Source organism: Sorex araneus, chromosome 1 (genome assembly GCF_027595985.1).
Source record: "Sorex araneus isolate mSorAra2 chromosome 1, mSorAra2.pri, whole genome shotgun sequence".
Classification (NCBI taxonomy): Eukaryota; Metazoa; Chordata; class Mammalia; order Eulipotyphla; family Soricidae; genus Sorex; species Sorex araneus.
The window spans coordinates 347,883,123-347,910,244 of NC_073302.1; the positions used below are offsets into that span (position 1 = coordinate 347,883,123).

The following is a 27,122-nucleotide window of genomic DNA, read 5'->3' on the forward strand; positions in this document are numbered from 1 at the left end:
GGATCCTTAATTCAATCTTCTTATAAAGTCCTAAAGATTATTTGATAAAATATATAAGTTGGTACCATCCACGTGTTGGTATTTTAATTATCTTATTAAAATCCCTTACCTCCAAAATAACATTATATTCTGAGACCCCTGAGGATTGTCTTCTAACTATGAATTTTAAGAAGACACAATTCAATTAATTTACTCTCTCAAATTTTTGTATTTTTTCCAGGTGGGGAAGTTGGGGCCATACCCAGCTGTCACATGGCTCTTTCTGGATCTGTGCTCAGGGGAGCATGTTCACTGTTGGGGAAGCAAACCAGCGTTGACCAAGTGCAATCAAGCACCTTCTGTACTACCTCTTGGACCACATTTGAATCTTTTGAAATATATTGAAAATATTTTAGCTCTATGTTGTTGCCGGCTGGAGTGATAGCACAGCGGGTAGGGCATTTGCCTAGTATGCAGCCAGCCTGGGTTCGATTCCTCCATCCCTCTCAGAGAGCCCAGCAAGCTACCGAGAGTATCCCGTCCGCGTGGCAGACCCTGGCAAGCTACCCGTAGTGTATTCAATATGCCAAAAACAGTAACAAGAAGTCTTACAATGAAGACATTACTGATGCCCGCTCAAGCAAATCGATGAGCAACGGGATGATAGTGATACAGTGATGTTGCTATTTGAGAATTGCACTTTAGGAACTGGAGCAATAGAACAGTCAGACGATGATCCTTAGCCCCATGCATGGCCCCTTCAGCCCCTCCAGGAGTGATTTCTTAGCACAGAGCCAGGAATGAGCCTTGAGCACTGCTGCGTGTGGCCCAAATACCAGAACTAGGCAAGCCCTCAGCATGGCTGGGTGAGACCCAACAAAATGGTTTTTTTTTCATTTTATTTTAATAACCCATGGGCAAAGGCATAAGCATATTTTATAAAATCCTCCAATTACTTAGACTAAATCAGATAACTTTTGACTTCTCAAAAAATCAAACATTATCTATTGTTTGGTGATACAGAAGAACTCCTTCTTGTTTATTAATTTCTTTTGCTTATAATGGAAACAGTAGAACCTAGGGGAGGAAGGTAATTGTATAGGGAAGCAGGTCGGAGTCCCTAACTTGCACAGAAGACCTAACACCCAGATTTCTAAGGAAAATCTGGTCCCCTTACCTTACATCATAGACGGCAGAGACACCTTCTGTTCAAAGAGAATACTTCGGTGTTTCTCAGAGACTGCATACCTTGAGATAGTTCAATCTTATGACTTCCCAGTGACTGGCTTACAAAAAGCAGTTCTATCTCACAAATGCTGCCATAGAGAACAGTTTAAACCTATTTCTACTCCACCTGCTCATCTGGGTTGGAAGGGATACTTATTTCCCAAATAACTGTCAGTCCTCCAATAAGTGTGTACTAGAACTTCTCATCAGATGTTACCTATGGAGGTCATAGTATGCTAGAAGTTTAAAGTATTCTGTCTTTGCTCAGATATGTACACAAAAGCATCACCCATGAATGTCTGAACAGCAAAAGTCATATGCTGACGCAGAAATGTCTAGTGGATAAAGTAAAGATAGAGGTTTGGGGGTGCGCAGTATGCTAGTGATTGTGACATACTACCAGTGGGCCAAAGCTGCAGAGAGAGAAGGTGGACTAAAGACAAGGAAATTAATGACCATAATTTAGAGAATATGAACATTAAATAGAAACCTGGGGGTGCCAGAGCTATAGGAGAGTGATTGGAGGGGAGCATTTGCCTTGCACCTGGTCCACCAGAGTTTGATCCCTGGCATCACATGTAGTCCCCCCTGAGCACTGCCAGAAGTAATTCCTGAGTGCAGAGCCAGGAGTAATCCCTGAGCATCGCCGGTGTGACCTAACAAAGCAAAAAAAAAAGAAAGAAACTTGGAGAAAGAATCCAGTAGTAGACTTTAAGAAGCAGGAAGACCGGGGGATATGGGAACTGAGAGGTGATGTTCAGTGACATAATAAGAAGTTTCCATGCCATTTAACAGCAAGTGGCTCCTTAATATCTTTGGCGAGGGTGGATGAGTGGGCGCTGTAGTAACAAAGTCTAAATTTGCAGTGAGTGAAGGAGTAGGAGAAGCCTGGGTGTTTTACGCTTCCAAACGATGAGTGGGAATAACATTCTGGGCGCTGGGAAAATAGTCCCTCTTGTTGCCTGAAGCAGCAGAGCCAACACTGTTCACTGCCTGCCCAATTCATAACTGTTCTCCCCCTTCAAGAATCACAGCGTCCCAGTTGGAGAAGGGCACACCTGGCAGTGCTCAGGGATTACTCTTACTCCTGGCTCTGACCTAGTGGGGCTCAAGGGACCATATGGGATACTGGGGATCGAACCCAGGTGGGCATGTGCAAGGCAAAATCCTCCCCACTGGACTATGGCTCCAGCCCCCTCAGCATCCCAGTTTATTTCCGTTGATAACAAGCCCAGCCCCAAACTCAGAATTCCTAACTCAGTCTTTCAACTTTGGATAATCAATGGGAATAGACACTAGAATTAGTTTTCTTTTTTAAATTAATTATTTTAAAAATTGAATCACTGTGAGATATATAGTAACAAAGTTGTTCATGATTGGGTTTCAGTCATAGAATGATCCAATACCCACCCCTTCACCACTATACATTTCCTACCACCGATGTCCCCAGTTTTCCTCCTGCCACTCTCCCCGCCTGTCTCACCCCCACCCACAGCCTGCCTCTGTGGCAGGAACTTTTCTTCTATATCTCTCTCACGCGTGCTACCTACTTTCAGCACTCAGTGATTAGAGATTTGTATCACCCTGATGATTAGTGATTCAGCACAAACTCTCTAATCACTAATCTAATCATCAGGGAGATGAAAATCAAAACAACATTAAAATATCATCTCACACTACAGAGACTGGCACACATCAAAAAGAATATGAACATCCAGTGCCGGCGAGGACGTAGGGAGAACGGGACTCTCATTCATTGTTGGTGGGAATGTTGACTGGTCCAGCCTTTTTGGAAAAAAATATGGACATTCTTCAAAAAAACTAGAAGTTGAGCTCCCATTTGACCCAGCAATACCACTTCTGGGAATATATTCTGGGGTCAAAAAACATACAGCAGAAACCCCATCTGCACTTCTATATTCATTGCAGCACTGTTCACAACAGCTAGAATCTGGAAACAAACTGAATACCTGAGAACAGACGACTGGATAAAGAAACTGTGGCGCATCTGCACAATGGAATACTATGAGGAAAAACATACCATGAGGAAAAAAAGTCATGAAATTTGCTTATAAATGAATGGGTATGAAGATAATCATGCTTAGTGAAATAGGTCAAAAATATAGACATAGAATGGTTGCACTCATCTGTGGGATATAAAAATGTGTAATATGAAACTAATACCCACAGACAGTAGAAATAAGGGTCAGGAAGATAGGTCCATGGATAGAAGCTTGCCACAAGTGGAGGGGTGAGGGAGGAAGGCCATTTGGATGGAGGAGGGACCACTATGACAGTGACAGTTAGAAATGATCACTCTGTACATTAAATGGGTTTTATGAGTAAAGCTCCACGGAAGACTAAGGACTGAGCAGAAATCTTTGCGCTTTCTCTCTCCTTTTCAACTCTTTCCTATTCTCCTTCCAGCGTGGAACAGGGATCTTGTTCAACAGTGAATTTTAACAAGAAAACACAGGATGGAGAGAGTTGGGTCCTCTGTGGAATCTAGAAGCCATGAGAGAAGCCTCTGAACATGCCTTCAGTACTAGGCTGAAGGAACGCCATGTGCCCGGTTTCATGCACCGCAGATCACACACAGTTTCTACCCCCACGTACCATTCAGACACTGCAAACTCCCGGAGCTCCCCCTCTCCCAGCCCCTCTTGTCAGAAAATAACCACAACGAGCTCATCAGAGGCTACTGTGCTGAAATGATTGCCGTCAGGGCTTCATTCCCTTCTACCTCAAGACTTCCTTGTTTCAGAGGCAGCACACCGTGACCAAACTTGTGTAAATGACATAAGGAAAAGTACAGCTGGAGGTGGGAAGGCCTACGAAGAGGCCTCTCACACGGCATCACTGACTGTCATTCTCTGGGGCGGAGTGGGGGGACGTGACCTCCCAAGGGGTACTCAGACCAGGGGCCACTTGTGGTGACTCATGGCTGACCAGGCAGGACAGCTGAGTGCTGGTGGCTCAAAGTTCAAAACCGCTTGGGCCTTGCAGTAGCTCGGGTCACCAGGGCCATGCCTAGATGTGCTCAGCACTTGCAGGACCCCAACCAGCAATGGAGGGGCGGAGAGTCAGTGGGGAATGGGTGTCTGCCAGTACTGCCCTTGTACTTCTCGGACTCTGTCTTCACTCTTTAGTGTTTCCCTGTCCCACATGTACACTTCCCTGCCAACAAGGCTTCCTCTTCAGAGCTGTAAGTCAGATCTTTCCTGCAGGAGCATGGCCAGTGGGAAGATGTGAGCACTGTGGGCTCCTGTTCCCTTTCACCACCACCAGCTCCCTCAGAGCAGCCCCGGTGCCCCGAGGTGCCCCTCCCCTCCATCCTCTGGACTTCACCCATAGCTCACCACCCTGTGCATTCCCCAGTTACAGCTCCTTTGGGAAATCATAACAGAACCCAAGGGTCATGAGAGCCCTGTGGGTAAAACACATTGGAGGCCTTTTGCACATAAGGCAGCAAAGAAGCACACCCAGGCAAGAATAAAAGTTTTGGGTCTTTTAGATATAAAGGCAACACGGGGATCATTGAATAGGAAACTGTCCTGACTTTCGATGTGAAGGGCGTGCGCTGACTGGCTGTAGGGAGTGTCCAGCCCCTGCTGCTCAGGCACCCATTGACTGTGTGCATAGCTGTCTTAATGTTGCTGTCCATGGAAACAATGGCTGGTGCATTGGGGCACATGGTGGGAAGCGATATTGTACTGAATGACTGGCCGGCCTGCGCGCTCTCTCACGGACGTCCAGGGACTCTGAAAATTGTGTTTGTTTCACCTTTCTTTAGAATCCAGGCCAAGCAGAGTCTTTGGTCTGGTACATTTCTGGTTTCCTTCCCCACCATCCCTCCCTCCCTCCATCCCTCTCTTCCCCTCCCTCTCCCCCTCCCTCCCTCTCCCCCTCCCTCCCTCCCTCCCTCCCTCCCTCCCTCCCTCCCTTCCTTCCTTCCTTCCTTCCTTCCTTCCTTCCTTCCTTCCTTCCTTCCTTCCTTCCTTCCTTCCTTCCTTCCTTCCTTCCTTCCTTCCATCCTTTTTTCTTCCTCCCTCCCTCTCCTTCCCTCCCTCCTTCTATCCCTTCCTTTCTTTTTTTCTTGAGAACATAATTTTTTTAATCAAAATAAGTTTTATTCTTTTTTTTTTTTTTGCTTTTTGGGTCACACCCGGCGATGCACAGGGGTCACTCCTGGCTTTGCACTCAGGAATCACCCCTGGCGGTGCTCAGGGGACCATATGGGATGCTGGGAATCGAACCCGGGTCAGCCGCGTGCAAGGCAAACGCCCTACCTGCTGTGCTATCACTCCAGCCCCGAGTTTTATTCTTAAATAACCATGAAATATACAGTTACAAAACTGTTCATGATTGAGTTCCAGTCATAAAATGTTCCAACACCCATCCCTAGATGGTGTTGAGCACTAGAGCACATTTCCCACGGCCAATGTACTCAGTTTTTCTTCAGTTCCTGCCCCCACCTCCCTGCCCTCAGAGCCTGTCTGTATGGCAGTCACTTTACTTCTACTCATTCTCTTTCTCTCTCTCTCTCCCTCTCCCTCCCTGCTCCCTCTCTCCCTCCCTCTCTCTTTTCCTTTTAGGCACTGTGGTTTGCAGTACTGTTACTGAAAGGGTTTTGTACATATCACTTAGCCTTCCACAATGTTTGTGTCCAGAATGATCATTTCCAGCTATCACTGTCATAGTGGTCCCTTCTCTGTCCTAAGTGCAGTCCCCTCCCCCTTTGTGGAGAGCTCCCTACTACAGACAGTCCTCCAGGCCCTTATTTCTACTGTCTTTGGGTATTATTCACACACTATTTTTTTCTTTTTGTTTTCTGATATTCTGAAAACATGTGCAACCATTCTTCGTTTATCCCTCTCCTCGGACTGATGTCACTCAGCACGATACTCTCCACATCTCTGGTTCTGTTCCATTATTTGACCCAACCCATTGTCCCCTCCTAGCCATGCCTCTTCTTCGGGGGCATCACTGTCCTGGCTTGGAGCAGGCATGAGTGAGCCCATTCCAGCCTTCCTCCTCTCAGGCTGTCGTGTCTATGCTGGTGCCTCCTCGGCCTGGCGACCTCAGGTCCAGGGAAGGAGGAAAGCAGGAGCTCAGCCTACTGAAGTGGGGGAAACAGAGAATAGGAGGGCAGCTCCCCCTTCCTGAGGACATGCAGAAGGGAGATGTAAGTCCCCACAGGCCCCTCTATGCTCGTGGCATTCTTGGCAGTGTGCGGAGCCTGTCTTTGCAGGGTGCCGTGCCCGCCAGCTCCTAGACGCAGATGTAGCCTTCTGGGTCCGACCTCGAGCTAGCTGGAAGGTTCCAGAAGGGATTTTCCATCCAGGATTGGTGATCTGCACTGGCAGACTTCTCTACCTGTTTGGAATATTATGGGATTAAGTGGATAGAGTTCCTAATTATGAACACACTTTTTGCCCGAGGCGGTGAATTCCTCTTCAGAAAACAATGCATATTTTGAAGGCAGTGATGCCAGACTTCATCATCCCCAAACCCTACTTGAAATTAAAATTGTTTTCCTCTTAATTATATCACTGTGAGATAAATCACTGAGTTACAAAGTTGATTATGATTGGGTTTTGGTCCTACAATGTTCCAACACCCATCCTTCACCAGTGTATATTTCCAACCACCCATGTCCCCAGTTTGCCTCACACCCCCACCACTAGTCAGCCTCTATGGCAGGAACTTTTCTTTGAATCTCGATTGCTCTTTCCCTCTCTTTCCTCTTGGGCATGATAGTTTGCAATACAGGCACTGAAAGTTTATTGTGTATAACCCTTTTCCTACTTTCAGCACTCAATTCTTGTCCAGAGTGATCATTTCCAACTATCAATGTCATAGTGGTCCCTTCTCTATCCTAACTACCCTCTCCTTCCCCCTGCACTGTTGGCAAGCTTCCAACCAGTCCTCACTCCTGACCAGTGGACCAGTCCTCACTCCTGACCCTCATTTCTACTGTCCACGAGTGACAGTCTCATACTATGTTATTTTATAATCCCCCCCCTTTTTTTTGTTTTTAGTGTATGTGCCCTGGCTTGTTGTGTCTGAAACACCAAGATTCCTTCCTCTGTTCCATTCAAGAGAGATATAATTTTTTTCCCTTTGGCTTTTGTGCCACAGTTGCCCATGCTCAGGACATTCTTCTGGCTCTGGGCTGAGGGTTCACTCCTGGGAGGGCTCAGAGGACTATATGGGGTGTTGGGAATCGAACCTGGGTCAGCCATGTGCAAGGCAAGTGCCCTATCTGTTATACTATCTCTCTGGCCTAGGAAGAGATTTATTTTCCAATGATTCAACAGACTTACTCCCTTAGTCTGCCTTGTCACTTGATCTTTCTCTTTTAGTTACCATATCAGGGAAGATATGCTCATCAAGACTGAAAATTATGCGCAACTTGTTGAAGGTGGGCTGAGCTTATGTAGAGCATAGTGTTTGGAGAAAGACAGGCATTCTCCTCCTTTTCCAAAAAAACTTCAAAGGGCTTGTTATCAAAAGAAGCTAGAATGAATACTGATCATTGAAAAGATGTTGAATACAAGTGTGTTGAAGATGATGCATGTCAGTTTTGGGTAATTCAATAGGAAGTGAGAGGAACAGCTCGGAAGCTGTCAGATAGCATGATGACACTGTACTAACCAGCATGACCCTCCTGGCCAAGGCAGGGCTGTTCTATAGGTGAGTTCAGCGTAGCAGGTGAGCTCAAAGCTGAGGTAAACCATGGGAGGTGCTGGTGGTGGTTTAGTTTCCTTGGTTCTTGCTGCTGCAATGACTGGGCATCATATATGCCTGGTGTCTGCATGCTTGGTTGTGTGTTCACAGGGGTTGCACACTTCAGCTGTGTTTTTGTATCCTTTGTTGTGGCACCAGGGGTCACAACAGCAGTGTTTCGAGATGGAACTCATTGGTGCAGTGAGGCTGAGGCTGATCAGGGAAGGGAAGGGCATTCATCACTGCTTTCCTCTGGACCTGATCATTTAATAAGCGCAATCATTCAAATAACCGCTGAGGGACAAAATATCCTTTGAGCTGAGACTGGCTCAGATTATTTTTTAGACAGAGATCAAAGTGTCAACAGGCAGCTCTGTGTCCATGGCATTCTTGCCACAGTGCACGGGGCCTGCCTTTGTAGGTGCCCTTGTCCCTGGCTCCTACATGCAGATGTGGCCTTTTGGGTCTTGGGAGGGAAAAGGGAACAAGACCAGTGGGGCCAGTGCAGTTTGGTCTGGTTGTATGTTGCCTGTAGAAGGTCGATGTGAGGAAGCATGGAACCAGTCTGGTAGCTTCCTATCACCAGGAGGGCCATAAGTCCTGTCCTTGGCACCGAGGGGCTCGGTGATCTCTGATTTGGGGAAATCTCATCATCCAATCGCCATCTGGTCTGAGCAAACCTTACGTGTGGATTATCTCTTCACACTTTGTGGGAAAATAATCAAAGGACTCCTCCCACCTGCCCCCCCCTCCCAGCCTCTTAGGAGGAAATCAAGGTACTCACTGGAATGTCTCTTGACCAGATTTTCCTGGGAAGGGAGGTAACAGCACTAGTTGTGCTTCCAGACACCTGGCTGTGGCTTACACACTGTGGTGATACGGGTCCAAGTAGCAGATCCATCATGACCATGCTCAGGACATGTGAGCGGCTTCCAGGGTCACATTCAGACTCATGGGTTCAACTTTGCATGACTGTTACTTTTAGCCATGCGTTCATCCTTGGAGCCCCACCCTCATCAACACTGATATTATTTATTTTTGCTTTTTGGGTCACACCTGTTGATGCACAGGGGTTATTCCTGGCTCTGCACTCAGGAATTACTCTTGGGGGACCATATGGGATGCTGGGAATCGAACCCAGGTTGGTCGCATGCATGACAAATGCCCTACCCACTGTGCTATTGCTCCAGCCCCAACACTGTCATAGAGGCAGACTGGGGTGGGGTGAAGGGGTGGGAGGGAAACTGGGGACACTGGTGCTGGAAAATTACACCTGTGGAGGTATGGGTGTTGGAACATTGTATGACTGAAAATCATGAACAATTTTGTAATTATCACAGTGATTCAATAAAAAAATAGGCATGCAAATAAAAATTGATCCAGGAGGCCAGAGTGATAGTACAGAGCGTAGGGTATTTGCCTTGCAGGCAGCTGACCTGGGTTTGATCCCTTGCACCTCATATGGTCCCCAGAGTCTGCCAGAAGTGATCTTTGAGCACAGAATCAGGAGTAAGCCCTGAGCACTGCTGGGTGTGGCCCCAAACCAAAAAACAATTGATTCAATAAACAAAGTTTTAAGAAGTCACATGACCCCATATAGGGTTGAGACTCAGGTATTTTTTCATTGTCCATTCAGTGGCGAATCCTGGGGATGTACTGGGAAGAACAGGCAGTCACTAGCTGGTGTGGAGGACAGTGTTAGGATGCCTGTGAGCGCTGGAGTGTGGCTGAAGGCAGGTGCTGATGCCTGTACTCTCTCTCTAGGTTTCCAGAGTGGAAGAGTGCATTTCCAGATTCCGTGGTCCTCAAGGCCTGTCCTGACTTCTTCCCAGTGTCTGTGACATTAAATGGATGTTCCTGTATTTGCTTTGTTTTGTCACACTGTATTTCCAGCACTTTTGGGACTATGGGAAAAAAAATGAAAATGAGAGTCAAAGTCAGCCTCATTATTGTCAAGAAAATGCAAATCACACCAATAATTTTCTCTGGGTGGAGCTCTGAAACAGTGCTCCAGGCACCTGGGGCCACTCCTGATGTTGTAAGTCAAGCAGGCCAGGTCTTGATGTTAGTATGCAGCCAGCCGTGCTAGAGGGGGACCCAGGGCCGGGTTTGAATTCGGGTCCAACAGCAGACGTGGGCTGTTGTCATGTGTGACAATCCCTGTTTCTCTCCAAGTACATGTATCAAAGTTGAATGTACTTGGTCTTAAAATCTTTTCAGGACAGGGAGATAGCCTAGGTGGTGGCGCACATGCCCAGCATGAGTGAGGCCTTGAGTTTGACCTCTGGCACTGCATGGCTTTAGTTTGCATACTGCCAGTGTGACCCCTACTACACACACACACACACACACACACACACACACACACACACACAAACAAACACACACACACAAATCAGCTTTATACTGTTGGGTTAAAAGTGGGAGCTAGAGCAATAGTACAGTGGGTAGGGTGCTTGCCTTGCACACGGCAGACCCAGGTTTAATCACTAATACCCATATGGCCCTCTGAGCACCACCAGGAGTGATTCCTGAAAGCAGAGCCAGGACTAAGCCTTGAGTACTTGTGGGTGTGTCCCTCAAACAAGACAAAACAAAAAAAGTGCAAATAAAGGGTAAATGGGAGAAATGGGACGAGAAGCAGCTCACCCAACTGAAGCCTAATGCCCTTTTTAAATTTGCAGCACATGCGCGTGTCACTGGGAAATAAAAAAGACAATGCATTTTAAAAATAAATAATGAGCTTTACTGTCCTCACAACAGAGAGAAGTCAGGCCGGCAGTCTGGAAGTCACAGCGGCCCCTTCGAAGGGGGAGGCTGGTAGCACTGGAGGGGCTCCTGACCCCTGCAACAAGCAAGGGGGGAGCCTGGACGCAGGGCTCCTGCCTGGAGCTGTCCAGGGTGAGCAAGTGGGGGACGAGGGCCGGGTCCCTGTCTCTGAAGGATGTCATAGTGGCACCACGCGGTCTCCACTCCTCTGTCCTCAGTCATGGCCCCCAGACTCTGAGGCCAGAAAGGGGAACGGGTTCTGGTCATTCTGAGTCAGAGCTCTCGTTGGACTTGGAAGATTTATGTTTTCGTTTTTTCTTCTTTTTCTTTTCTTTCTTCTTTTTCTTCTGCTTTTCCTTCTTCTTCCTTTTCTTGTGTTTCTCTTTACCATCTGAGGAACTGCTGCTGCTCGAATCTTCATCTGAGGTAGAATCTTCCAGGAGCTGTTTTAGCTGTTGTATCCTAAATGTGGACAGAGTCTCACTTAGCACTGAACCTTGCTCAGATCACAGGAGTGAGGGCAAAACATTTCTCAAACAATCGCTGTATTAAAGACAGAGCTAATTTTAAATTTTTGCACGTTTTCTTCCTTTCTTGTCCACTGCTGTGTTTATTTTCTGTAACTAGTGTCCTTGCCATTTTGTATTCTTTTATTGTCCTAAGTATTCCAGCACATTTCTACCATCCTTACAATGAGAACATGTAATTAATGCACTTTCCTACATCCTACCACCAGTGCTACACACCTCAATAATTATATCTCAATGCCTTCAATTTGAGAAAAATTAAAAAGCTCTTGTTTTTTTCACCTCATCATCAGCCAAAGAATTTTACAAAAAACCCCAGATATTTAAAGACACTGGAAAAGAAAAATAGTTCCTCCTTATCTGTCTCTGCAAAGTATTTTCCAAGGCCCTTAGTGAATACCTTGAACCACAGATAAAACTGAACCTTGTTTATATTATTTTTCTTATATTTTCAAACCTATGTTAAGTTCATTTATAAATGAGACAGAGCAAAACATCAATAATAATAAAACAGAATGACTGTCACCATGTACAGTAATAGAATTTATGTGAATATGGTCTCTCTCAGGATTTAATATACACTTAACCTTGGTTGACTTGATGAATCTGCAATCACAGAAAGTGTGATTACAGATAAGGAACTGACCACGGGCAGAGTCGACAACATCAGTTACCACTGGGGTAACACCCTAGGCCAATAAGAACATGCTGTCCCCAACCCCTGCCCTAGTCCTTTTCTGCAGCCACTCCAGGTATTTCCGCATTGAAGGCGACACTCCTCTCTGACACTGCACTGGCTGTTCCCTACACTGCATCACTGTGGCGTACGGCCTCAGGCCTCACCTTATGTCCTTTTCGTGTCTCTTATTCTCTCGGATGATGTCATACATGGGGTCTTCATGAGCCTGGAGTTGGAGGAGACAGAGTTAGGCTTCATACACTTGCTAAATGAAATATAAGTGCAACTCTCATTGAAGCAAGCCATTTCCTCCTGCTTGGTGTAATTTATATTTAACCTGTTCAAAACCTGAAGGGTCATCATGGCCTGAAATGCAGGGGGGCTACAAAAAAGGTTCCCCAAATACAGACTAAGGTTTAAATAGCTGTTCTGAGGAAATAAGATGTTAAAGTAAATCATTGGTCTGACCACAGTTGAGTAAGGAAAACTAAGTGAGCCGGAAATGACTTGCAAGAACAACTCACTTATAGGCGTAGAAAGAAAAATAATGTAGAGGACAAGGATGAGGATGGCTTAGCAGGTCAAAGGTCTGGCCAGGCCTGTGTGAGGCTGTGGCTTGAGGGCCAAGATGTGCTGTTTTCAATGCAGTGTTGGCATGGGCCCTGCTCTGCCAAGGGGAAGCTGACAAAAAAGGAAGGAGCATGTCAGAGCAGTCTGGAACACATCCACCAAGAGTGGCCGACTCCCAAACTTCTCTGGTGAGAGGCAAAATTTGACTTGGAAAATCAAAGTTTAGTAATGTTTTCATTTTGTTAAAATAAAGCAAATATACTCACGTAATATTTGCACCATTTAGAATCACTTAGATTACTTAAAATATGAATATGTGTAGAATGAATTCTGTGTTATGGAAATGATTTTTAAAATGTTTGCTGAAAAAAAAAGTGGAGTTCATGCTCAATTCAATCAGCTTAATCAATGGCTGAATAAATAGTACTCCTACATTATAAAAAAATTCAAAAACTTCAAAAAAGTAAAATGCTGCAAAAATACAAATTTAAGGAGAAGATACATTATCTCAACACTCAGGAATATACACTGTGAATGTCTTAGTGTGCTTTTCCCAGTTACTATTCATAACTCAGGAAAAATTATCATAATATTATATATATGTCTATTTTCCCTTTGTCCTTATGAACATCTTCCCATGATATTACACATTTTTAAATCACAATTCTTGAAAGTATTTATATTTTTGTTTTTGCGTCATACTTGCCAATGCTCAGTGGCTACTCATGCCTCTGAACTCTGACTCCTACCAGTATTTGGTAGTCCATAAGGGGTTGCTGGTTCTATCTCTATGCCCCCTTAAAAGGTGTGATTTCTGTATTATATTCAGTTTGTTATATGTGGGCTATTAAAGCTGTTTCCTAGTTTTACTGTGATTTCAATTTTCCCATATGAATTATTCTGGGAATTATGTTATATGTTTTTTAAAATTTGTGTATTAATATTCTATGATAGCTTAGGATAAATCCTGAGAATTTGGTTGAGTTACAAGAATATGAGTATGTATAAGTTTTCTTAGGTTTAACACCAAGTTATGTTATGAGTTAAAAAATGGGTGTATCTGAGAGAGGATTTATCCTGAATATTTTGTGTAGATTATTATTGTTATTATTATTTTTGGTTTTGGGGCCACACCTGGCTGTGATCTGGGCTTACTTCCGGTCATGCGCTGAGGGATCACTCCTGGTGGGCTTGGAGGAACCTTATGTGGTACTGGGGATCAAAACCAGATCGGGTGCATGCAAGGCAAAAGCCCTACCCACTCTAGCCCTGTACAGCTTATTAAAGCATAATATATAAAATATTGTCTATAAAGAAGGTTGTGTGAAAGTGAGAAAATGATAGACCTAATTGATTATTATCAAAAGATACTATGTAATTTATACACACACTTCGAAATTACAACATAAAGATAGCTAACCTTTAGCAAAAGTTTGGATGCATATAACTTTGATAGTTATGAAACTTAATTTTTGTTATAAAATATAAGCTAAAAATATCATTGATTGTAGGATGACATTACTTTGTCCTTTCCCTCCTTGCCACAAGTAGCTTGTCAGTAATGTCATCCTACAATTGATAACAATGTCAGCTTTAGTAAAATAGTGTTAGCAAGGCAAATAACACTTTGATAAGAGGTTAATTTTAAATTAACAATTAATCTAACACACATGCAGTTTAACATCACACATTTCCACCAAATGACTTCTGGACATGTAGTAGAAGATGCCAACCTCCAGCTCACTAGTGATGCCTCATTCACAGACACACAGATTCACTGTCTATAGTAAAGGTGAAGTGACACTCCCAGGCTTTACTTACTACTCTGAACTGTTCCAACTTTTGGTTGCCTTTGATAAAGAAAGGACATTCTTTGTCTCCTGTCCGGTGACCATACCGTTTACAACGCCAACCTAAAAGCAAAGGATAAGGATGCCTTCTGTAAGACAGTGTTCTTGACTCAGTCAAGATAAAGAATCAGTAAATCATAACAAGGATATTCTTCATAAAAATCTAAATTTTCAAAAGCAAATATGCTCTGAATAAATCTGCTATGCTATGGCTTCGGCAATTTATGGCAAAACTAGAGAGATGCTTGATGCATGAATTCATGTGTAAATATCAAGAAGGATCCATGTCATTGGTGATCAGTAGTCAGTCACAGATTAGGAGATATCTGAAGTCCTCTTAATGAATAAAATTAAGGGAGAGGGGAAAGAAGAAAAATCAACTTACAGACACAGAGCAGAGAAAAAAACATTAAATTCTTAGAACTCTGGCACGCTGTGACAGCAGACTAAGAACAGAGTAAACCAAAAAGAACCAAAAAAGAGCATGTGGAAATGAAAAATGTGGAGGCAAAAATGAAAAACTTAACCGAGGAATCAGGAGATATGGGATGAAACAGTCTTGGAGGCAGAAAGTAAAAACAGGAGAGAAAAGATCAGAAGCCAGGAACTCCATCTGTAGGGCCACTATCTGAATGAGAGACTTGCAAACACAACAATACCCAATATAGAATGAAACAATCTGGGAAATTTCAGAACTTCAGAACACTGGAGACATGATGACTATAAACTTCCAGGAATAAGAAAGAAAAACAAATAAAAAAGGTAATATAAAACATATTACATCGGGCCCAGAGAGATACTTCAGTGTGTGAGGTGCTTATCTTGCAAACAGCACCTTATCTGATGTTGCAAACAGGCTCAGATATGACCCCAGGCACCCCAAATGGGTCCCTGAGCTCCAACAGAAGAGCTCCTAGAGCACAGAGCCAGGAGTATGCATCTCTGGGTGTGGTCCCCAAACAAACAAAAATCCAAAAACCAAAACGCAAAACCCAAAAGCATGTCACATCAGTGTTAAATTTTGGAATCTTTAGCCTTTTCAGCAGCAATCCCTTAAATAAGAAGTCAGTGGATTCCCATCTTCAAAATTATTTATTTTTTTGTTTTTGGGTCACACCCAATGGTGCTCATCATCATCATCATCATCATCCCACTGATCGTTGAATTTCTTAAACGGTCTCAGTAACGTCTTCATTTGTCCTGAGATTTTAGAAGCCTCTCTTTACTCAGCCTTTCCAATAGTGCCACATTGGAGGCTTTTTCAGGGTCAGGGGAATGAGACCCATCACTGTTATATGGTGCTCAGGGGACCATATGTGGGCCATGCAAGGCCTGTGCTCTATCCACTGTACTATCACTCCAGCCTCCTTCAAATTTTTGAAGGAAGCTGATTTTTAACTGTGAATTCTACAGTGTAGCAACCCTAAATATAATTTTTTTAAAAAAGATTTTTTTGAAATAAAAATAAAGTCTGGTTAATTTCCACAAATCTATTTCTCAGCTACTGGAGAATCTGTTTTTCCCTTCTAGCAAGATGAGACGTTGAAAGGAGCCCCGAGACCTGGGAAAGAGAGATCCAGCTTGGGATACAGGGTGAGGAAATCCCAGAGGTGGGGTAGGCTGCTCCTGCCTGTGTGCGAGCTGCTATGTCCAGAAAGGGGAAGTGCACAGAGTGCCTCACGCTCCCAATGGTCCCGGTTCACGGCTTGCACATAGAAAACGAAGCAGAAATGACAAATGACAAAAAGAAAATTGTGAACTGCATGGAAAATGAAAATATGTTGGCTGCATGCAAGGAGATGCATCAGCTTTAGTGTGTGATTAGGCTCTGAAAATAGCTGTAGTCAAATGAACACAAACGATTTATTTATAGCATAACTACTATGGAAAATGGGGAGGAGGAAGTGTGTGTTAAGAGGTAGGTTGGGGACAAGAAAAAAAAAAGTGTTCCTTAGTACACGGCATTTGCCTTGCAATGTGGCTGACCTGGGTTCAATCCCAGCATCACATATGATTCACCAAGCACTGCCAGGAGTGGTCCTTGAGTTCAGAGCCAGGGGCAAGCCCTGAGTACAGCTGGGTGTGGCCCCCAAAGAAAACCCAAAACAAGCAAGTTCCAAAGGACCTTCCTAAAGGAGCTCAAGTGATGATTACCTTTGGGGTGGTGCAGGGACCGGAACTAGAAACTGCTCTTTCAATCGTGTGCATGAAGAACACTGGCATAGCCAAAAAGTCTTTAAAAGGCCATGCAGCCCAGATCAAGGTGCTGCTGCTCTGGCTGTGCACAGGGGCTGTGGCCATCACACCGACCCTCTGCGGCCTAGGGCTTGTGCCCCGCCACTTGTAGCAAGCATCAACACTGTGATGGTGGCAGGTGACTGACAGGCACAGGCAAGGCACAGAGGCACCTGCCCCTCCGGCACAGACCATCACTTTTGCTGCAGGACTATCACTGAGGCGTCTGCTCCAAAGGCAGCTGTGGCAGCATGGTGACGGCGCTCAGAGACAGAAGCCCTTTACTCCACCTGCTCCTCTGAATCACTTATCAGAATGCACAAGGTGGCTTCCTTATCATGAAACAGAGACAATGCCATGAGGAGCAAGTGGAGAAGGAGCATGCTGTGTCAGCGGTGCTCTCTGGTGGCTGGGGACCAGAAGCGGGCTGCCCCCTCCATACTCACACTGCATAACTTTGACTTCCTTTCCCAGGGGCATCCATAGTCCTTTCGTGGGTGCATGGGCCAGGAACTCCCTGGCGTGCTCATTGCCCGGCACGTCTGGAATACAGTCTTCTGGCTTTGTCTCGTCCTCCTAACAAGGGAAACAGTGCATAAATAAGGTGGCCAGTGGCAGTGGTGTCCCCTTCCTCTGGCTTGAGAACACAGCACCACCTGGCTTTCTTATTCATAGGCTGGAGACCCTGATGTCATCCTCCATTTCCCTCTCAAGAACCAGAGGAAAGACAAATTACACCCTGCTTCCGATCTCTCCCACTCACACATACTGTGATTTTATCAAAATTGTATCATGAAAAGTAAAACGGCTGTTATTAGAGCCAAATTACTTAGTGTTATTCACATAGCAAAGACCTCTGGGCTCCAAATTCTGATAGGGGTCACCATATTCTAGGGTCACATATGGTGCTAACTTAGAAGTTTTGTGGAATGAAGCAAAGTGTAGAACTAAATAAGCAGGATTACCTCTGGGAACAAAAATAACATGTCATATGAAATAGATGACCTTGTGGGGCCTGATCCTGTCTATCATGCTGGAAAGGTGAAGGACACTTTGGCCAATAAACAACTGTGTTATATATTCAACATGCTTTGGTCAATCAGAGTCTCTGCAAATATCCATAAACATTCAATCTTTCCTAAACTTAAATTATTTCCTAAACTTAAATATATATATTTATGTATATATTTAATTATGTATATATTATGTATATATATTTATGTATATATTTAAAGTATATATATAAAGTTGGGGCTGGAGCAATAGTACAGTGGGTAAGGTGCTTGCTTTACATGGGGCTGACCCAGGTTTGATATCCAGCACCCCATATGTTCCCCTGAGCACTGCCAGGAGTGATCCCTCAGTGCAGAGCCAGGAATAACCCCTCGACATCACTGGGTGAGGCCCCAAAGCAAAACAACAACAAAAGCCCAAGCTATGTGGGCTGGAGTGACAGTACAGGAGGTAAGGGACTTGCCTTGCACTTAGCTAACCCAGGTTTGATTCCCGGCATCCCATATGGTCCCTTGAGCACCGCCAGGAATAATTCCTGGGGGCAGAGCAAGGTATAAGCCCTGAGCATCACTAGGTGTGGCACCAAACCTAAACCCAAAGACAAAAAAAAAAAAAAAGGAGAAAAAACCAAAATCAAAACAAACAAAAAAACCCACACCCAAACCAAAGCCAATCCATATTACATAAAGTTGCCAAAGGGACCAAACTCTTTGCCCTTTCTCTGTGCATCACTCTCAGAGACAGACAGTGTGGTGGGAAGGTGGCCTGTAGGAGTCTCCTGTTCTCCCCCAGGGAAGACGGGGGACAGCAGCCTGGGGAGAGAGCAGGAACCTGTGACAAAGCTGGGGAGGGGGCAGTCATGAGGCGGGGCTGACAGCTGAGAAGCACCAGGGAACAGGGCAGGGCTGGTCACAGCTTTACAGAGGCACGGGCTTGGAATGGAGGGAGAAAGAACCTTGTCCGAAAGGGCGAGTCAAATTTCTGTGCAATCGTTCCTCTCTGAGCTCTGAGTCAAAAATGTCTAGAGGGGCTGGAGCGACAGCACAGCGGGCAGGGTGTTTGCCTTGCACGTGGCTGACCCGGGTTCAATTCCCAGAATCCCATATGGTCCCCCAGCACTCCGAGGAGTGATACCTGAGTGCAGAGCCAGGAGTAATCCCTGAGCATCGCTGTGTGTGACCCAAAAAGCCAAAAAAAAAAAAAATGTCTAGAGGACGATCCCCAGAAGAGACTTCATACTGACCTTGATGAGGCCTGGAGGAGGCTTCTCGTAACTAGAAAGGAAGGGAAAAGAAATCCATCATCAACAGGGCAGAGACACTCAAGAGCAAATTACTACAGGTTAAAATGGTATTGCTAGGGCCTGAGAGATGGCACAGAGGGAGGGCGCTTGTCTTTCACGTGGCCAACCCAGGTCAATCCATGTCATCTCAAATAGTTCCCCTGAGCACTACTAGGAGTAATTCCTGAGTGCAGAGGCAGGTATAAGCCCCGGCACAGCCAGGTATGGCCCCCACCAAACCAAAACAAACAAAACCCTGCTCTTTATTTGAAACCCTGGAGGTCTGGTCAACAGTTGGAGGTCAGAAATTCAAACTGAAATTGTACCACATCTTGTTGAGATCTACAACCTCAGGTCACTGAAATAATACTTAAACACTATTTTATTTTCAAAGGAAAGGCAAGGAAAATGTGAGAGACAAACACCCAGTCATTCACGGTGTCAGGTTCTTAGCATGATTCTCTCTCAGTGCTGAAGAGGTGCAAGGAAGGAGATGTCTGGGGGGCTCAAGTGGGAGCTGGGGCCGGTGAGGGGAGGGCAGCTGAAGTGAACCATCCCAGACCACTGTCCCCATACCCTGTGCCTCCCAATGCACCTCCCTGCCTGCAGAGGGCGCCGCCTCGTGGTGGTGGGCTCTCTGACCTTGCTGGACTGGGGTGCAGGATCCCTGTGGGGTGCTGGAGGACAGACCCCATTAAAGTGTGTGGACAAAACTCCCAGAAGTGTTAGAGCAAAGAGCTCCATCCGTATCCACACTGACAGAGGTCCTGAGGAACCCAATGAAACAGACTTTCTGGTCCATGGCTATTTACGTGCAGAGGAGAGGGACACTGTCCTTTAGTTACAAATGGAAATGAAATTAGTGCAGCCCTCCTGACACCAGCGCTGCTCCAAGACCAGACTAATACCTCTCTACAGTCCAACCAAATGAAACAGAGTTTTAAGTCAGGAAAAAGGAAAAGTGTGCCAGCTGGAGCTCATAATTGCTACAGGACTTTACAGGATGCACATTTATTCTGGGGGTGTGGCTCTGGTAGGCGAGCACCTGTACTCACACTTCCACAGGGTCAATCCCCTGGAATCTCCACCTCTACCCTCCAACTCAATGTTACTTCTCTCTCTCTCTCTCTCTCTCTCTCTCTCTCTCTCTCTCTCTCTCTCTCTCTCTCTCTCTCTCTCTCTCTCCATCTCTCTTTCTTTCTCTTTGCTTTGGGTTTGGGCCACACCAGGTGGTGCTCAGGACTTACTCCTGGCTCTGTCCTCAGGAATCACTCCTGGCAGGCTCGGGGGACCCTATGGGATGCTGAGGATCGAACCCAGGTCAGCTGCATGCAAGGCAAGTGCCCTCCCTGCTGTACTATGGCTCTGACCACTCAATGCAACTTGTTCAATGGGTCCTGGAATTATATCCCCATTCCAGCACTGACTAACTTGTTAGTTTTCTTCTACCAATAAAGTAAAAGTGAGCAAAACAACTCTTGAATGAAATGATTTTAGGTTCAAGTTGGAAACTTACTTCCTGTAAATGTAACCACTGGGGGGCTGGAATGATAGCACAGCGGGTAGGGCGTTTGCCTTGCATGCAGCCGTCCTGGGTTCGATTCCCAGCATCCCATATGGTCCCCTGAGCACCGCCAGGGGTAATTCCTGAGTGCAGAGTCAGGAGTGACCCCTGTGCATTGCCGGGTGTGACCCAAAAAGCAAAAAAACAAAAAACAGAAAACAAAACAAAAAAAAAGGAACCACTGGATGATTATCATGCCACATTTAAAATTATATGCCCGAAGCAACCAATGAAGGCCTAAAGATGCTCCAGATGGAATCTAGAAAAGCAAGAAATCACAACTGTTCTCAGCTATGCCATGTGAGTGACTGCAGAAAGGGGGTGAATGGGGTCATTGAGTGAAGGTGGCAGGGGACATTGGGCCATGGGTGTGGCATGAGCACCCATCTGGAAGAGGTGTGTAACTGTACTTTTGACGCGTACAACATATGTAGTCTCAGCAGGGGAGTGGGGTTAGAAACACCCACATGACTCTAGACAGAGACCATCAGTTCCGCAGGGCCAGGACCAGAAGCTGCCTGGTGAAGGTGCACATCCAAAAGCAGGTCAGCCTGAGCAGTGACACACCCGACAAACACCACGAGCTTCCACTCAGCTTGAATGAGCTTCCTTCCTTCCGTCCCCCCCTTCCTCCATCCATTCCATCCTCCCTCCCTCCCTCCCTCCCTCCCTCCCTCCCTCCCTCCCTCCCTCCCTCCCTCCCTCCCTCCCTCCTTCTTCCTGCCATGTTCAGCTGAACATTCTCTAGTTCTACATCACTGTTGTGGGCTTTGCTTTGCTTTACAAGACATTCTTATTATGCATTTTTAGTGAGTTACTAAACCTGAGGTTCACTCACTGGCACATCTTTCAGAGCACACCCAGAAGGTTCTGCACGGGCTGACTTCTTTCCTTCTGTTTCCAGTGACCTGGTGCTCTCAGCTCTGGAGGGGCAGTGGGCTGAGGACCTGAGGCAGATGCTGGAGCACCCACCTCGCAGGCACAAGGCTCTGAGTCCGTCCATGGCGCCCTCCCTCCCTTACTTAGTGTGATCTTGTCACTGACAACTGAGAACTGTCCCTCATACCTCTGCACACAGTTAAAAGTGGGAGCATGGGCAACAATGGAATGTGTGAGTTCTGCAACCAAGTGTGTGTGACCCCTTGTTGCTGCAACTACAGCAAGGAATAAAATGAAGGGAAGGAGAGAAAACAAAAAGAAGACTGGAGTGCCAACATGTCCCAAAGTCAAGATCTTAACCCAACTGAACAGTCTATCTCTCAAACCAAATCAGCTTTCCCAGTTTTTATTTTTTGGGGGTGGGGAGGCATTCCTGGTGGTGCTCAGGACTTACTCCTGGTTCTGTGCTCAGAGATCACTCCTGGTGGGGCTGGGGGAACATATGGGGTGCTGGGAATCAAATTCAGGTTGGCTGAGTGCAAAAGAAGGGCCGTGCCCACTGTACATCACATCCTGGGAACAGAATGGAGCTGAGAGTGCAGCAGAGTGGGGACACAGGAGGATTCCTGTAGTTGATGAGAGGGCAGAGAGTCAGTTCCTGGATGTCATCTCTGGATGCCCCAAGTAAGGAGAGTACATCTACCCTCAGCTCAGTCCTGCCCAGTACATAACTGGGCTTCAGCAGAATTTACTTCTGGAGTCAAGACTTCAACCGTTTCCCAGTGGGACACAAGGACCTGCCTTGGGCTCAGGCTTTCTTAGCACCCTGAGGTCTGCCCGCAGCCACAGGGAAAGACGTGAATCTGGCAGCACTGTCTCAGCCCAGAGTCTGACCAGCTGGTCTGGGAGCTGCCAGAGTCGCAGCAACAACAGACGCACAGCAAACCGAGATCCAAATTCCTGAAAAGTCTGCTGCTGCCGCTGCCAAGACGGAAGGCGTGTGAGGGGAGTATGTGCCGGGGAACCTGTGTTTAGTGATGGCATTCCCCCCTAAGCCACATCTCCCCAAGGGAGGGAAGGTACTGGACGGCTTTTCCTTGTGGGAATTCATTAAGTTAGTATGGTAAGGAAAATGGTCATGATCTCCACAGGTAAATTACTATTAGATCCAACATCTGGACATGGAGTATGTGCATGTGTAGTGAGAGCCCCAAATATCCCATTTATCTGAGCATTTCATTCTTTCCTTTTGGGGGACTGGGCATCGGGGGCTGCTCTGGGGTGTGGTCAGGGACTCTACTCCCAGGGATGGGCCTCCCGCATGCATGGGGACACCAGTTCTTCAGTTGTCTCCTTGGCTGAATTTTGTAGTTAATTCTCAGTATTAAATAATGTTGGGGGCAGGAGTGATAGTAGAGCGGGCAGGGTGTCTGCCTCGCAAACGGCTGACCTGGGTTTGATCCCTGATATCCCAAGGGTCTCCTGGGCCTTCCAGGAGTGATTCCTGAGTGCAGAGTCAGGGCAACCCCTGAGCATTGCTGGGTGTGGTCGCAAAACATACAAAAAAGCAAAAAAAAAAAAACAAAACAAAACAAACCCCCAAAAACCCAAATAAAAACAAAACCCAAACCAAACAATAATGCTGGAAGAGCACTGTTCTGTACAGCTGCAAAGCCTAAATCATATGATTCAACTGCTCTGAAATATGAAGACTATATTTAGATGAGGAAAAGTTATTGTCCCAGGTGGTTATAGAGAAAGAAAGCATTATTTTGCCAAGTACTAACAAACATTGTTTCTTGGGAAGCATGGAGATAGTGTAAAGGGCAAGGTGTTAGGTCTTGCAGGCGGCCAAGGCTGGTTTGATTTCCAGCATGCCAGGAGCACTCCTGAGCACCACCAGGTGTTGCCCCACCTTGTCCCCATATAAAGGAACAAATGCTGTTCCCAGTCCTGGGTTGGGTTCCTGCAGGCAGGCCTCCGATAAGCACAGCCTGTCTCAGTGCTCTGTGTGGGCCCCCAGGAAAGTGTCAGAGACACAAGGACTTGCAGCCCACTTCGACTGACAACAGAGCTGGACAGGGGCAGTGCCTGAGGTGATCGGGCCAGGGCCCTGCAGACACATACTTAGTTTAATAAAACAATACAACAACACAAAAAAAGTGAAGGTCAAGTTCAAAATGGCCAGCGTGTGAGAAGACATGAAGAAGGCTTGCCAGGGTCAGTACAACAGCACTGGGGAAGGCACTGGCTTGGCACACAGCTGACTCGGGGTCTATCCCCTCTATTCTCTCGCACCCCACATGGTTCCCTGAGCCCTGCCAGGAGTTATTCCTGAGTGCAGAGCCAGGAAGATCCCCTGAGCATTGCCAAAATACAGTCTTTTAGTTTTTCAAAACCCCCCAAACCCTCAATATTTCCACGGCACTAACTTCTTCAGTTCCCTTTCCCAGGGAAAGGGAAAGGAATCAAAGCGACGAAGAAAACTTTACTTATTTTTGGTCCACACATGACAGTGTTCAGGGCTTGCTCAGATATCAGATACGGTGGTGCTCAGGGAACCTGTGGTGCCAGGGGGGCAAACCCTGGTCAGCAGCATGCCAGGTAAATGCCCTACCTGTTGTACTATCTCTCTCTGGCCCCAGCACAAAGAATCTTGAGGAGAAAAACACTGGGGATAATTTCAAGATAGATCTGTGCTTTGTTTTTTCCATTTGGGCCACAGCCAGTGATGTTTAGGGGTTACTCCTGGCTCTGCACTCAAGAATTACTCCTGGCAGTGCTCAGGGGACCATATAAGATGCTGGGGATCGAACTTGGGTTGGCTGTATGCAAGGCCAGTGCCTTACCTAGTGTACTACTGCTTCAGCCCCTCAAGATAGACCAAGGAAGGTGATGGGAAGTAGGAGAGTGGAAGTGAGCTGTCAGCAGTAGAAGAAGGGGCTGGAGCCCAGACTTCTCCTTCTCCCGTTGCCGGTCAAATGATTATTTACTCTCACCCTTAGACATGGAGCAGGGAGAGTCCCCTGGGAAAGTCACTTAGAAATAAGGAGCTAGACCTAGAAGAAAAGCTTCCAAGCTCCCCACAGAAGGCACTATGAGGAGGTGCAGGAAGTGAGTGGGGCCGCTGAGAGCAATGGCAGGTGCAAAGAAACGTTTTCTGAAGCCAGTCTCTTAGCACTAACTACCTCATGCTGCATGCTTAACTATGCAAAAATGTGGCCCTGGAAATAAAACCTGGGCTTAAAAGCAAAGAAGTAGGGTTGGAGAGAGTACAGTGGCCTGATCGTGGGGGAGCCCAGGTGTCACCCGATATAATGGTTACCTGTGTCGCACTAGGACTGATCGTGGACCGAGAGTCAGGAGTAAGCCCTGAGCACCACTGGGTGGGACCCAAAAATGAAACAAAAACCCCAAAAGCAGCAAAGATGATTCTCAGCCACTCAGGGAAAACAGGCCACAAATTCTGATAGTTTAAATCTCTAACACTGGACCCCTTGCGGGAGAACCATATCCACTTTATTTGCTCCTCCACAGGGCTGCGATCTGGACTAATCCGAGGCTTGTGTCTGTTCCAAGCCCAGTGCTAGCGGCACAGAACATATGCAAGATTAATCAGTGTCCCACACAGCCTACGCGGGACCTGTCCCCGCACTGTCCCTGCACAGACCCTTGTCCCCGCACTGTCCTCACAGACCCTGTCTCCACACGGTCCTACAAACCATGTCCCCACAATGTCTGAGACCCTGTCCCCAAACTGTCTCACACACCCTGTCCCCGCACTGTCCAGCACAGACCCTGGCCCCACACTGTTCTACAGACCCTGTGCCTGCACTGTCTCACAGGCCCTGTCCCTGCACTGTCCCACACTGTCCTCACAGACCCTGTCCCCGCACAGTCCCCACACTGGCCTCACAGACCCTGTCCCCGTACAGTCCCCACACTGTCCCCACAGACCCTGTCCCCGCACAGTCCCCACACTGTCCTCACAGACCCTGTCCCCGTGCAGTCCCAGCACAGACTCTGTCCCCGCACTGTCTCACAGACCCTGTCCCACACTGTCCCCATACTGTACTCACAGACTTTGTCCCCACACTGTCTTCACAGACCTTGTCCCAGTACTGCCCTGACAGACCCTGTCCCCGCACTGTCTCACAGACTCTGTCCCCACACTGTCCCTGCACAGACCCTGTCCCCACACTGTTTTCACAGATCTTGTCCCGGTACTGCCCTGACAGACCCTGTCCCTGCACTGTCCCAGCAGAATCTGTCCCCGCACTGTCTCACAGGCCTTGTCCCCACACTGTCCCAGCACAGACCCTGTCCTGCACTGTCCTCACAGACCCTGTCCTGCACTGTCCTCACAGACCCTGTCCTGCACTGTCCTCAAGACCCTGTCCCTGCACTGCTCACAGACCCTGTCCCTGCACTGCTCACAGACCCTGTCCCCGCACTGCTCACAGACCCTGTCCCCGCACTGTCTCTCAGACCCTGTCCCCAAGACCCTGTCCTCGCACTGCTCACAGACCCTGTTCCCACACTGTCTCTCAGACCCTGTCCCCGTAGACTCTGTCCCCAAGACCCTGTCCCCGCACTGCTCACAGACCCTGTCCTCGGAGACCCTGTCCCGCACTGTCCCGACGTCCTCGGCGCTGGTGAGCGCGGCTGTCCTGGCTGTCCTGCCGGCTCCGGGAGGCGCTGCTTTGCTTGGGGTGGCGGCGCGCGTCTGGCCCTGCCCCGCCCGCGTCCCGGCCTGCCCCGTCCCGCCCGAGCCGGCCGCAGGTGCGCAGGAGCCGACCCGGGTCCGAGCCGGCGCTCGCAGCTCCCCGCCCTCCCCGGAACTGGGGCGCCGCGCGGCCTCCCCGGCCCCGGGCCGCGCGAGGCCGCCAACGGCCGCGGCCTCCCCGCCCCGCCGGCTCGGCCCCGCCCGACTCACAAGGACTCCAGGTGCTGGAGTTGCTGCAGCTGCTGCGCGTCGTGTCGCCGCCGCTTCCGCTCCCGCCGCCGCTGCAGCTCCTGCTCGGGCGGCTCCCGCGGCCGCCGCGAGCCCGCGCGCCCCGGCTCCGACGACATCGCGGCCGGCGGCCACGCCACGCAGCCGCCCTGCCCGCCCCGCCGCGAGCCAGCGTCGGGCCTCGGCGTCCAGTCGGCCGCGGGCCGCAGCGCGCCCCCTGGCGGCGGCGTGAGGCGCGGCGGGTCCTGCGCACCCGCGGGATGACAGCGCTCCACACTGCTGAGTTTATTACTTTTTAAAAGGCAAAAATGATTAAGATGTTTTGGCACTGAAAGGGCCCAATACTAGATGACAGCGCTGTTATACGACTGCAGGACCTACCATGACATCATCGTTAGAAATATGACAGGAATATGACGCAGATGGGGTAGTATTACAGCTGGGCCATCATAGTGCCCGGGCCACAGTGTATTCTTTGAGCACTCAGCACAGTAAGGAAATAATCTGGGGGCTGGAGGAATAGGAATAGCGGGTAGGGCGTTTGCCTTGCACGCGGCCGACCCGGGTTTGATTCCCAGCATCCCATATGGTCCCCTGAGCACCGCCAGGGGTGATTCCTGAGTGCATGAGCCAGGAGTGACCCCTGTGCATCGCTGGGTGTGACCCAAAAAGCAAAAAAAAAAAAAAAAAAAAGGAAATAATCTGGAAGATGGGTATCGTCGTCGTGCCGCCAGTGGATTTCAGGAAGTGACGTGAATGTGTTGGGTAGTTCGCCCTTGGGAATGGCTTGTTATCAAAAACCGAACGTTTGTGCACTTCCGTCACACCAAAGAGATTATTTAGTGCGTGTGACCAGATCTGCAC

The 27,122-nt window shown here is 47.6% G+C and overlaps 1 protein-coding gene across 2 annotated transcripts; it reads right to left on the reverse strand.

Moving 5' to 3' along the window:
- Positions 1-5,415: 5,415 nt before the first annotated feature.
- Positions 5,416-26,849, reverse strand: RP9 (RP9 pre-mRNA splicing factor). 2 transcript variants are annotated; one of them, XR_008627246.1, is made up of 7 exons: positions 26,241-26,849; positions 18,823-18,853; positions 17,012-17,141; positions 14,302-14,393; positions 12,075-12,136; positions 10,694-11,166; positions 5,416-9,839 (listed from the first exon to the last, which is right to left on the reverse strand). XR_008627246.1 is itself a non-coding variant. In XM_055120504.1 (6 exons), exons 1-6 carry the CDS (start codon positions 26,375-26,377, stop codon positions 10,968-10,970), a joined length of 651 nt encoding a protein of 216 aa, XP_054976479.1. In that variant the 5' UTR covers positions 26,378-26,849; the 3' UTR covers positions 10,659-10,967. The 2 variants fall into 2 exon arrangements, 1 of the variants encoding a protein (XP_054976479.1); XM_055120504.1 differs by lacking the exon at positions 5,416-9,839 and having other exon boundaries at positions 10,659-11,166.
- Positions 26,850-27,122: the final 273 nt, after the last annotated feature.

What these genes read in the sequence shown, in the direction of transcription:
- RP9 (XM_055120504.1), bottom strand. Translation starts at nt 26,377, where the DNA reads ATGTCGTCGGAGCCGGGGCGCGCGGGCTCGCGGCGGCCGCGGGAGCCG. An exon ending in GGAAGTCAAAGTTATGCAGT is followed by an intron (nt 14,394 to 17,011) that starts GTGAGTATGGAG and finishes CTTTGCTTTTAG; the next exon opens with GTTGGCGTTGTAAACGGTAT. An exon ending in AGTTGGAACAGTTCAGAGTA is followed by an intron (nt 12,137 to 14,301) that starts GTAAGTAAAGCC and finishes CTCCAACTCCAG; the next exon opens with GCTCATGAAGACCCCATGTA.